Raw genomic sequence first — 13,233 nt, 5'->3', positions numbered from 1 at the left:
TCAAGCATCTTGCATCTGGCTCACATGTCATCTTTTTTCCGGATAGTTGAGTGGTTTCCTGTGATTTTTTTATAATGTTAGCAACATTTCTGTTGCAGGACATACGCGCTGATACTTCTGCCGCATAAAGCAACTGATCAGGACTTCTAGATTGCAAGAGGTTATCCACTCGACGCCGTTTGGTTTTTTCACTGCAGCTAACAAAGTCCTTCTTTCGTCTTCCGGGGCCGGGGTTACCTGAAGAAGTGGTTGGTTGGTCTGATGGCAACTTTGAATCCACCGTAAATGTAAATGTGAAGTCTGAACCCGAAAGCCACTCCGAGTTTTTATTCAAAAATCGCTCCTTATGTCTTCCAGAAGTGTTCCACTTTCGATCCAGCTTCGACGAATATGCCGATATTTGTAAGCTTAAACTTTTTTATCGAATACTCGGCTGCTTCGCTTAAATCGTACTTAAGTAAAACAAAACTCAATAATTCTTTATATCTCGTTTCCTTCGAATGTTGAACCCAAATGTCAAAAAACTCCGTTCTTGGTACGGTTATAACTAAACTGCTTTGTGTTGTTGATTTTCCAACAGGGTGAATAGTTGATGATTGTTGTGCTGCCATCTTAAGTGCCGTTGATCGTTCTGATTTGTTATCAGTTGTGCAGTATTTATATTACATTCAGGTATTGGCGTAGATGCTACCAAATGGGGTTGTTTTGTGTAGCGTTCTTGTGTGGTTATACCTGCATTAGGATTGCTTTGTATGTACCTGTTTTTATGCCTTCGTGAATGGTGCGGTAGGTTGTGGTAGGTTGAAGTCAGTGATCTTCGCCTTTTTGCTTTTGGTGTGCTTTTGTTGACCTTGCGCGTTTATTTTTGTGTGTTTTATGGCTACGTGTTTGTTCCCTGTACCTGGGAATTGGTATTGCCGTTTGTATATCAGCTTTAAAGGTTCAAATATCTCGTCGGCGCTAGTATGTACTTACATCCTATTTTATATGTAGAGATAACTAAATCTACCAAAAAAAAAAATAATAGATGTGCAAAGAATTCGCAATGGTTTTTTCTTTCGACTATTAGATAATACTTGCGACTATAACATATGTAAAATTAAGCCCAGATGTCCGCGGATAGATGTAACTTTTTTGTCCCTAAAGTTAAAAATATAGGGAACAAATACCTTTTCTTCTTAATAACGGAATGTTAAATATATTTAAAATAATCTAATTGTGAACGAATTACTATTAAAAAATTTTGTTTACCTCCGAGCTTAGAATCCATCAAAAAAATGATGTAAAAGTGTTCACTTAAAAGAAATATGAATCTTAATATTCACCAAGAATTTTGAAAATTAATCAATGCATTTTACGGCCACTCCTGCCTTCTTACTTCCATTACTCAATCAAAAAAAAAAAGCAACAGTCCCGTTATTTTGTTTGTTTTCTTTTATTTCTCATTACACTTTTCTTGGAATAAGAACTTTGTTTGTGTCCAGCTAGCTTGTTCTACACGAAACACTGTGCGCTGGTCCTTTTTTTTCAATTTTGGTCCTTTTTGGGCGATCCGTCACGATTTTGGTACTTTGATTTGAATTTTTTTACTTTCATAACAATACGCAACACTGATAAAAAAATTTGCTTGTCTGAACACCCTGTGAATGGCAATCGATTTTCAGTAACTCTCACCAGCAGAGCCGATAGGTATTGTAGTGTTGCGTGGAATTCACCTCATTTCGAAAACGTTTAACGTTACAAATATACATACAAACAAACGTTCATATTTAACTGACCCAGATAACCACCATGAGTTCATTCGCATTTGCCAAATCGCCCAATATATTGATTCGTCATACCAACCAGCTTACGCGCGGATCATATTGACAATGTGCAGGTCAATGCAGTAATTTGTTGACAAACCATTTTTCATTATTAAGTCATGCACTTTTAGTATGTAAACATTCATGTAAGTATGTATGTGTAGGTTAAGAACTTTTCTACAAATAGAAATTGATTTCGTTAATAAAGAAGAATCGCATTCTAACGCTACACATCGGCGTTTTAATTCAATCCCTTGTTCTCACATATGGCGATCCTGCCAGACTAGATTGAAATTGGCAAAACTACTAAAAATCTAGTTGGAGGAAGATCTTGCCAGTTCGATCATTAAAAGTTGCTGAACAAGCAATGTTAAAAAGATCCTACTGGAAGAGATCCTGCCAAGTTTTTCTTTTCTCGCGAAATTAATATTAATTAGACCTGCTAAAGATCTGGAAGGTCCTGCAATACTAAAAAGGATTGAGCTGCAGTTGGAAGTATATTTAAAATAATTTGTTAATGGCAGCAATTGAAAAAGTAAAATTAATCAATATCCTACAATCCTGAGAAAAAAAGGTGGTGGTACAATTTTACAAACGGATCAAAGGCTAGAGGAGGTTGGATGAAACCGTCAATACATCCACAAATAACTTAGCATGCTACTACAAAATCAGATGTCAAAATACATAAGTACCAAAATTGTTGAGGCCCTACAAAATTAACATGAATGGCACCATACCAGCATAAGGCGAAGTTGAATAAGCGGACTTAATTAACAGTAAGTATCAAGCAGCAACATTCTGAAAGACTACACAAATGGCAGCATGAATGGCAGCAATTAGTCTTAGAGTAAATAAGTACGTATAATTAGAATCAATTGAGCGGCCTTAGGGACGCTAAACCATGAGCAAAAACTTCGTTTTTGCTTAGGAATTTTTTTTAAATATCGTAGGATGAACAAATTTGTTTTTCAAAAGTTTGATGTCAGCTTTGGAAATGGCACAAACTCAACCTAAAAATAGAGAAAAAATTGAAGCCCAAAGTGGCGTAGAAAAAATAATAATAGCATATAATTTAATTTTAAACAATATTTTGTAAATTAATTCAACCAAAAAAAATAAAATAAATTTCAATTTTAAGAAAACTAGAAATGTTAAAAACATTAAATTTAAAAATTTTTTTAAGAAAACCAAAAATCTTAGAAACTAATTTTATACAATAGCTTCTATCATGTTAATTAAAATTAACAAATTTCTTCTTAGACCCTTATAATGTCAAATAAATCAAAGAAAAATAATAAAAGTAAAATGGAATACTTACATAAAAACAAAGAAAATTTTGTTGAATTCTAAATTTAGTAGACGTTTTCATGGAAAATTTGTTTACTCATATAAGCAGGAAAATAATTATATTTCAAAATTGCATGGTGGACAAAGATAGCACGCGGCATAACGATAGCATTAGCCGGTTATGAATTAGGGAAGGAACATTCAGTAAGTTCAGAAAATAAAGTATCTGAAAACAGGATAGTTAAATATGAGCGACCAGACCAATTAGACACAAAAATTACCCGAAAAATTCCAGAGGTTTGGCTAGGCGCAATGATTTGCGTAGTCGGGCTATTGATCATTGCAATGGCCACGATACTATGAAAATATATGAATATCAAATATATGCAATTAAAAAACGTGCAACTGCGCGTTTAAAATTGTTTTTTGCTCCTTCTTAAACATCTAAATTCTTTTTACTCAAACTGCGGACGAGCAATAGACAATTAAAAATACACCTTCAAATAATAACTCTTAAAATGTCGCAATTAACAGTAAAGGCAGACTCAATAACCCTGCCAGAGTTTAATAGCAAATTAAAATTTGCATAATTCCTTTGAATGCTCCTGACAAAGATGGTAATGAAGCAATAGAAAATTCTAGGACAGTGGAAATAGGAAAAACTAAAAACGAAAAAAATACAAAAATTTTAAAACCAGCCCATAACAACAACAAGAAATGAAGAAAAAGTCACAAAGAGAACATATAAAATATATGTGAAGCGCTATATAAATTTGCAACAATGAGACATGTCGCTCTCCTTTTCATAGAAAAATGGTAGCGTAACAAAAACAAGCAACCTAATTGTTAATGATAAAATTGACTTAGGACAATTACTTATCAGGAAGTGCCTGTAATCTAGGACTTGTAAAAAATAAAAACACAGTTGTCCTGAGGGACAAATTGGTGATTAAGAATGAAATATTTACTACAGTAAGCGAATTTATAAAATAAAAAGGTACCCAAGTTCTCTAAGATCAAATAATTGCACTAACCCAAGAGGTTGTGCATGTGACAATTCCGGAAAAATAAAAATAATTCTTCATTCGATTCTGTCTTGGTGGCCGCCGCAGAAATCGCGTGACACACATAAGATCAAAAAAAAAGAATGCTGGAAAATATCAAAAATATAAAAAGAAAATTTAAAGATACGAAAAATGTTTGCACTGTACCTTCCACTACCAATACATAGCTACCCCGCTCTTCCGTCAGCAACCCCTCAAATGTATATGCAATTAATTACAGATTTAACTAAACAAAATGAAAAAAAGTCAAGTGAAAAAAAAATTTTTTTCTCGAATAATATGCGGAATTAGCTTAAGAAAATAAAATAAATACAAAAATTTATTGCCCGGATCTCATCTAGGAAAACCTCACTATTAGAGAGGTCATAATTTTACAAAATAAGGAAAAATACTTACACTTTGACCCCCAATAGATTAGAAAATAATAATAGGAATATATTTTTACTTTAAACTACCTAAAAAATAAGGAAATAATAGTCCACAAGAATAGGCGTAGCCCAATATAAAAAATATGCTAATGAATCACAATAATATAACAAAAAAAAAAAAAACAGTTTAAACGAAAGCATTCCACTTTACTCGTCATTCAAAAGTCAGCACACAACAAATATGAAAAAAAAATGAGAAAAATAAAAAACCTAGTAAAACATACAAATTCATTTTTGTATCAAGCTACCATTAACTCATAAAGGATAATTTGTAAACACAAGCCCATTTTTAGGTGAGTCGAACAAATTTCAATATGTAACATTACTCATCATTATAAAGATACAAAAAAAAAAAGAATAACAAAATTAAGCATATTATGAAAAAACAAAAGCGGGAGTCAGCATAGCGGGCACGGTATGTAAAACAAATGCAAAGGAATAAAAGCAACATGAAAACACATGAACAAAAAATTCACTACTATTACTTATAATATCAAGTTACCACTATGACATAAAGTACAAAAGATTGGAATTTGGTAACACCAAGCTAGTTGACTGGGTCATTTAGCGTAAAATGAAACAACACGGCACACTTATAACAGTGACATTAAAGTGACGGTCTATAATTAAGCACAAAATTATAAACGCTCACTCTTGAAAGGCCGATGGTGTAATGTTGCGTGGAATTCACCTCACTTCGAACACGCTTAACGTTACAAATATACATACAAACAAAAGTTCATATTTAACTGACCCAGATAACAGCCTTTTTTGGTTTGTTTTAGATAACCACCATGAGTTCATTCGCATTTGCCAAATCGCCCAATATATTGATTCGTCATACCAACCAGCTTACGCGCGGATCATATTGACAATATGTAGGTCAATACAATAATTTGCTGACAAACCATTATTCATTATTATTAAGTCATGCACTTTTAGTATGTAAACATTCATGTCGGTATGTATTTGTAGGTTAAGAACTTTTGTATAAATATACATTGATTTCGTTAATAAAGAAGAATCGCATTCTAACGCTACACATCGGCGTTTTAATTCAATCCATTTTTTTCACTTATTAGACTATTGGCCGGTTTTACATAGAACGCTTTATCGTGTAACATTGTGCGGGCCTCGAAGTAAGTGGCGTTAGTGCAATACAATTAGCAAGTTTAATGTCAGATCCCGAAATAAAAGCGTATATGCTGTTTCTAGCCTATATTCCTAAAATTATAAATACCTAAAATAAGAGTTCCAATCAGAAAAGTTTCGTCTACCATTCCTATACCATTAAATTGAAGCACACTTCAAGCTTATCTTGAGCAACTTCATGCATAATGAGAACATAAAAAATATTAAGGGAGTTCAGAATTTTGTGTATTTGGTGTTGGAAACGTTGCTACAGCAAATGAAAGCTACGGATACTGAACAACTTTTTTTCGTTTTAAATTTTTTTTTGCATATTTTGTTTTGTTTTGACAGTTGTTAATTTGCTATTCAAAATTGAAAAAATAAACTACGGGTTTTAGTGGTGTGTATTTGCCATGATGTAGCAAATGCATAGCCGTATTATTTTTTGGCGTTTTGTGTAAAACTACTACATCCCCTATTGCATGCTTGAAAAATTTTGATTTAAGTGATAAAACGTACTACCTTGAATTAAAAAATATTTTTGTTGCTAGTAAAGCTGAAGTATTTCTTAACAGCGATAACTTTACAGATGTACAACGACTTGCGGTAAAAAAAAAATATTTTTGGTTTTTATATTGAACTCTTAAAGCAAATGCAAAAACGCTTTGATTTCTCTAGATGTGATATACAAATTTTATGTACAACATAATAATACCGTACGATCAAGATACCATTGTTACACAATGGAAGCTTTTAAGACTGTTAAATTGAGATTTTAAGCCTGATATAGACGTTTTAGCTTTTTGGGGAAAAGTAAGCTTTTATAGAAATGGTATGAACGAAAAGTATTTTGAAAAATTGCTTGGTTTTGTATATGATTTACTGAGTCTGCCACATAGTTCGGCGGCCGCAGAGCGAAAAGATTTTGAATTGCCTCTTATTAAAACCAAATTACACAATAAATTGGAGTTTATTTCAATCAACCACATAATGTTAGCCAAATAACTTTGTACGCAAAACCCAGGTCCTCATTATGTTTGGTCGGTGAAATTCACGCTGGTGTTAAAAATCCTCAGTTTTGTTTTCATCGACAATATGCGAGAACGCCATACTCGGCCTAACCTGTGGAATGCAGTTCGTGCCTTGCAAATCCTTGCAGATACATCCGATTCTGCGCCGCTATCTTTAGTAATTCGGCTGCCAAGGTAGCAGAATTCTTCTACATCCTCAATGACGGTAGTGCTGCCATTTGATACAAGTTGGAGAGGAGATGTGTTCATTGTTTGCAGTCTCATTAGCTTAGTTTTTGCGTAGTTAATTTTCAAACCAACTGCGCGGGCTTTGATTTCGAGTCGCTGGAGTTTTGCGGCAGCAGCAGCTAGTGTATGAGTAGTGAAGACGATATCATCAGCGTAGTCTAAATCACTTAGTTTCTGATTCAGCCTTCATTGTAACCCATCTGGGGCTCCTGCGTTTGTGCGCTTCAGGGCATCGTCCAGCACTACTATGAAAAGCAGCGGTGATAGGACGCGCCCTTGTCGTACGCCTTTGTTTATGCTAAATTTGTTGGTGTTTTTTCCTTTGAAGCGTACACTGATCATTGCATCTTTGTAGAGGGCCTTAATCAAGTCGATGACTTTCCCTGGGACCACGCAGTTTTGTAGCGCGCTCCATATCGCGTCACGGTAGATTGTGTCAAACACACGCTCAAAGTCAACGAATAGAAGATATAGTGGCGATCTCCATTCATTAGACTGTTCTATGATTATTCGTAGGGTATTGATGTGGTCCACGGAAGATCGATTTGGTATAAAGCCGTTCTGTTCTTTACGCAATTGTGCGTTGAGCGTGGGCGATATTCTTGCCAGTATGATGAATGCTAGAACCTTGTGGATTGAGTTAAGCAATGTAATGCCGCGCCAGTTTTTGCATTGGCTGAGAACGCCTTTTTTTGGGATAGTGATTATAACCCCTTCTTTCCATTCACCAGGGATTGTGGATCCTATCCACGCTGACTGTATAATAGGATGTAGGGCACGGGCAGTGACGTCTGCACCATACTTGAGAAGTTCTGCTGGAAGGTCATCGGGGCCGGGAGATTTATTGTTTTTCAATTTGGTTATCGCCTCTAGAATCTCTTCGTATGACGGTGGATCTGTTGGAATATTTCTGTTGGGGTTTCTTCTCTGCATTATTCGTGAGTTTGACGCCACTTCTTCGCCGGGGGCGTTGTCCTTCAAGAACTCCTCCCATCGGTTCAGTTGGTCTTCATCTGAGGTTAAAATGGTGCCATTTTCTGCTTTGATGGGGGGCACGTTGGGGTTTGAGTTTGTTAGCTTCTTAATGGCAGTGTACACGCCGCGTAGGTTATTGCTGGTTGCTGCTATTTCTGCTTCGTTTGCCATGCTTTCGGCAAAGTTTCGTTTATCTCTCCTCACTGCATTTCTGACTTGTCGATGGGCCGCATTATAGGTTTGCAGGATGCGGTCGTGCTCAGGAACCGATGCGATGTTGAGTTGAGCTTTCAGTTGTTTGCGTTCTTCTATCAGCTGCCAGGTACTGTCGCTCATCCAAGGCTTTCTCTTGCATTCTTTTTTGCCGACAGTCTTTTCTGCAGCTTGGCAGCATGCAGTTGCGATTTGCTTCATAGTCAAAGTCTCATTTTCAGGGAGAGAGTTGCTTAGCTCTTGCTGGTATTGTTGAGCAATATCCGGGCTTTTTAATATACATAGTTACATTAATATTTTCATGCCAAAAGTATCTGCATTCATGATACATTCATTCTGTGTCAGCATATTAGTTTGACTTAATTTTAGATATTTCTCATTATATAAATATTTTGGCAGGCACATTGATAAACTGTCATTGACTTTCGGTCACGCTATTAACGAATTGGTCAATGCGCCAGTTAAATGTAACCGGATATGGGTCTTGCTGTCGGCATTTGTATGTGATGTTGAACTCCCGCTGTGTTGTGGTTAACATAATGTTACGAATATTAGCAAAACTAAGGAGTGCTGCCGTCTCTAAGCCGATGCTAAGCAGTGACGTGAATGCACATCAATAATTCAATCATTATGTATCTACATAAACGAAACAATAACTGCGTCAACATATATGTACCATGTACGTATACGAGCATCGGAGAGTCAATGCACTAACACATGCATATATCTGAGATAATCCTATAAGTATGCAATGAGAAAAACTATAAAATTGTGCAATTGTATCTACAGCTGAGAAGTTTGAGAGCTACTGGACTAGTAGATTCTGGAAGCGCCTACAAGATGTATAAAATTGTGCAATTTTAGTTATAGCTGAGAAGTTTGAGAGCTCATGGACAGTGCTAGTAGATTCTAGAAGATGCGAACGAGGAGACCAGAGAGAATAAAAGGCCGCAGATGTAGAGGCGCTGGAATTCAGTTTGATTTGAGTTGTGAAGCAGTTTCGATTAAGACGATATCTAGCGAGCAATAGCAGTATTATTTTGAATAGTAGAGTTTCATTTGAGCTATCAATCAGTTTGGTTATTAAGCAAGCTATTCGTTGCACAGTTTGAGTGTTATTGTGAAGTAATTTAATAAAGGCCATTTTGCATTATTACAAATTGGAGTTATTTATTCAACAGTTTAGTGATTCGAACTTAGCAGAGGATTGCAAATAAGAGGATTTACTATTCGTTACAATAATGTATATAGGTCGATATTGTAATATGAATGCAATAGGTCTGTGCGCGGCCTGCATAAAAAATGCATTGGCATAGAAGAGCATATTGCATAATGCTACAAACGCGTTGACATAGGAGGGCATAATGCATAATGCTACAAACGGCTTTCTGCGGCAGCCAAATTAGATGAACCATTTGATGAGAGATTGGCGATCTGCAATGTTGTTGATTTCGGTTCAATGACCATCGGCTTAAAGCGCGTCGCTATTGAGTTGTAAACAGTAAGATAATCGCTATTGTACTCTAGCTGGCACTCACCACAATTAAACAATTTTAAAAATTTTTCTAATGCACTGATATTTTTAAGAGCTTCATCGATTTTTGATAGAGAGAATACAATGGCACAATTGTCACATCTAAACATTACATTTTTATTGTTTTTGAACAAATTTATAGAACTTGCCGATATTTTTGCTCATTTTAAATACATTTTAGACATGGAAAATCCACATTGAAAATAGTAATCTTGCAAACATTGTGCATAACATTATAGACACGTTTTAATTGTAAATAAACTTTTAAAACGCGAAAATAGAAAAAAGACTTAGAGCGCGAAAGAACACGTCCGTTCGCTACGCTTGACAATTCGCTGAATTCGGTGAGCACTGAATCTGACGCATAATTAATTATACGAAAAATGTTAAGATCCTCTGCATATAAAAGGAAAGCAGACGATTTAAAGCAGGAACCAATGTCGTTAATAAAAAAAAATAAATAAAATGTCATTAATACAAAGGTACTCCGGATGTTGCCGAGAAAGGTTGGGACTTACAGTCCTCAATTGCGGCGCACAGTGACCTATTCGGCAAATAAGATTTTAACCATGATAAAAATAAGATGATTTTATGTGAAACTTTACCGAAAGCCTTTGAGAAATCAGTGTATATAATATCTACCTGACAGCCATCCTGAAATGCAGAGATACAGAAATCAGAAAACGACGCTAGGTTAGTAACAGGCGAGCGGCCAGCCACAAACCCATGTTGGCACGGCTCCATAACGCTTTTGATGACAAAGTTAACTTCTCTTTTATAATTTTTTCAAAAAGCTTTGAGCATGCTGTAAGTTTGGCGATAGGTCTATAGTTAGAGACATCATTTTTAATTCCAGCTTTAAAGATTGGACATATTGAACTTTTTTCTACCTATCGACAAAAGTTCCGGAAGACAGGGATAAATTGAATATATGCTGAAGAGGGGGGGACAAAAATAAACTACAGTACTTTAGGACAAAGGCACAGCCGCCATCATATTTTAACTAGGGTTTAAGGGAGGACATACATAGCATTGCTCACGTCATCAACGGTGATGATGGGGGCGCCGAAATCTAAGCGATCAGAGAGCCCCGAGCGCGAATAAGAGCCATTCAGATCTACAGTACCATCATCATCAAAGTTTCATTAAAAAACTTCAGCAAATAGCTCGACTGTTTCATTCAGAGACTGGGAGCATACTCCATTAAAGTTCATGCAGATCGGAATATTTGTAGAACCACGTTTGGAGTGGATAAAGTTCCAAAAGGCTTTTGGAATTTCTTTTAGCTTATTTTCAAACCTACCCATATAGCGAAAAGGAAGTATCTGCTGTCTCTTCAAATCACTTATCGTTCCCATCCTGCTATATGGTGCAGAAGCATGGACCATGACAACATCAGATGAAGCGGCTCTGGGAATATTCGAGAGAAAAGTTCTTCGAAAGATTTATGGACCTCTACGCGTTGGCGATAGCGAGTACCGAAGAAGATTTAACGATGAGCTGTACGAGCTTTATGCAGACATCAGCATAGTTCAGCCAATTAAAACGCAGCGGCTGCGCTGGCTAGGCCATGCTATGCGAATGAAACATGACGCTCCGGCCCACAAACTGTTCTATCGGAACCCGCCTATGGAAGCAGAGGCAGAGGGCGGCCCCCACTCCGCTGGAAAGAACAGGTGGAATACGATTTAAACTCTCTTGATGTGACCAATTGGCGCCGGTTGGCAGAGAGAAGGAGCGACTGGCGCGCCTTGTTGGACGGCCATAACCGTTTAAACGGTTGAGCGCCAATTAATTAAGTAAGAGGAAGCGATAAATAGTATTCGTTAATCCATAACCGTTTATAATTTTTAGAAATAGTTTGATAGTTGAAGTGAATATGGATCTCATTCACTGATCTAAAAACGTAAAACGGGCAAGTAACATTAGAAATAATTTTTTTGTAAAATTTGCTGCAGATTCTTAATACTTCTTACACTTATGTACTAACGAAATTGCCTATTATCAATATTTTTTCAATTTAATTATTTTCACCAAATACTATAATTAATTCATATTTTTTTAATTTCCTCACTTTAGGTCCAGGACTAGCGTTTTTAGTATATCCGTCGGCTGTGTTACAACTGCCGGGATCTCCAATGTGGTCTTGCTTATTCTTTTTTATGCTGTTACTTATTGGCCTTGATTCACAATTCTGTACAATGGAAGGTTTCATTACTGCCATTATCGACGAATGGCCGCAACTTTTACGCAAGCGAAAAGAAATTTTCATTGCTGTAGTATGTACTCTTAGTTATCTGGTTGGACTTGCATGTATATCGCAAGTAAGTAAATAGTGTCATACATACACATACTTTCTATCAAGCGATTTAGGTGACCTTTATTGAACTGAACCAAAAACGTACATATTTTTTTAAGAAAAAGTTTCATAGAAATTCACTCCGATTTTTTCTTAAAATTTAAGAAAATTTGCGTATGATCTAAGAAAAAATTCGTAAAATTATATTTATGACAATGTTTCTCATCTTAACAATCGGTTGTATGTACACCACCGAACTCTATGATTTTTTCAGACAACAATATATGCTATACACGTACGCATTTGGTGAAATTTGAAGCTTCCAGCTTTAAAAATTGGGCTGAAATTGCAAAAAAAAAAAATATATATATACTATATATATATATATATACCATCATGTATATATTATACATATCACCGATCTCTATGATTTTTTCACACAACAATATATACTATACTAGCGACCCGGTAAGTGCTTCGCTACGTATAAAGTGAAATATTAAATCAAACTCATTTATTACAAAAAAACAAGATATTTTATTATTTGCTAGCTATTTTAAAACTTAATCCAAAACATTTGGATAAACAATATTTTTTTTTCATTTTGAGCATGAATAAACAAACGGCTGGGGATACCAACTCTGGAACAGGCAACATAAAGTTGGCCATGTTAAAAACATGATTCCTCCAAATTCACACCACACACGTTAAGTGTTTGCCATTGGGCTTTGTTGGTGGACATCGCAAATGATAAACGCACAGGATATTGTAATCGTTTGAATTCAAATGGCATATCAGTTGAAATCATAGGGACACACGGTATTAAACAAACTTCTCCTTTTGATTTACCAGTTAAGATCGTAGCTTCAATCAAATTTGGCAATATATTTTTCACTGCCAATCTGGTGCCATTACACAGTTTTGGTGGATTAATATTTCGCAATATTATAATCAAAGAACCCACTTTCAGATTCAAACAATGCGGTGGCATACCAGCCGGTTCTAATGAATTTAAAAATTCAATTGGATAATTCATTGCCTCATCTTGATTCATAGCACTGTCAATTGATTTATATGTCGTGACTACACCTCGGAGTTTTGCTTGAATTTAAAAATTAATGGCATTGATATGAATGTTCTTCGGTGCTAAAATGGCGCGTTCTCTCAACCAATCATGATTTCTGTAATTCTCAAGAATATTTGGATCGATTTCGTAATTGTACAAAAATTGTTCGGTA

General features: G+C 35.6%; 1 protein-coding gene across 1 annotated transcript in view; it reads left to right on the top strand.

The window, feature by feature from the left end:
- The window catches only part of Gat (GABA transporter), a 1,840,468-nt gene that overhangs the window by 1,178,530 nt on the left and 648,705 nt on the right, over nt 1-13,233 (top strand). The window contains exon 8 of the mRNA XM_067758099.1: nt 11,776-12,020. Coding sequence (XP_067614200.1) covers nt 11,776-12,020 — 245 coding nt within the window. The remainder of the gene's footprint in view (nt 1-11,775; nt 12,021-13,233) is intronic.

This window comes from Eurosta solidaginis, chromosome X, assembly GCF_040869045.1.
Source record: "Eurosta solidaginis isolate ZX-2024a chromosome X, ASM4086904v1, whole genome shotgun sequence".
Lineage (NCBI taxonomy): Eukaryota > Metazoa > Arthropoda > Insecta > Diptera > Tephritidae > Eurosta > Eurosta solidaginis.
The sequence above is the reverse complement of the archived record's forward strand: the minus strand, read 5'-3'. Positions and strand labels throughout refer to the sequence as shown.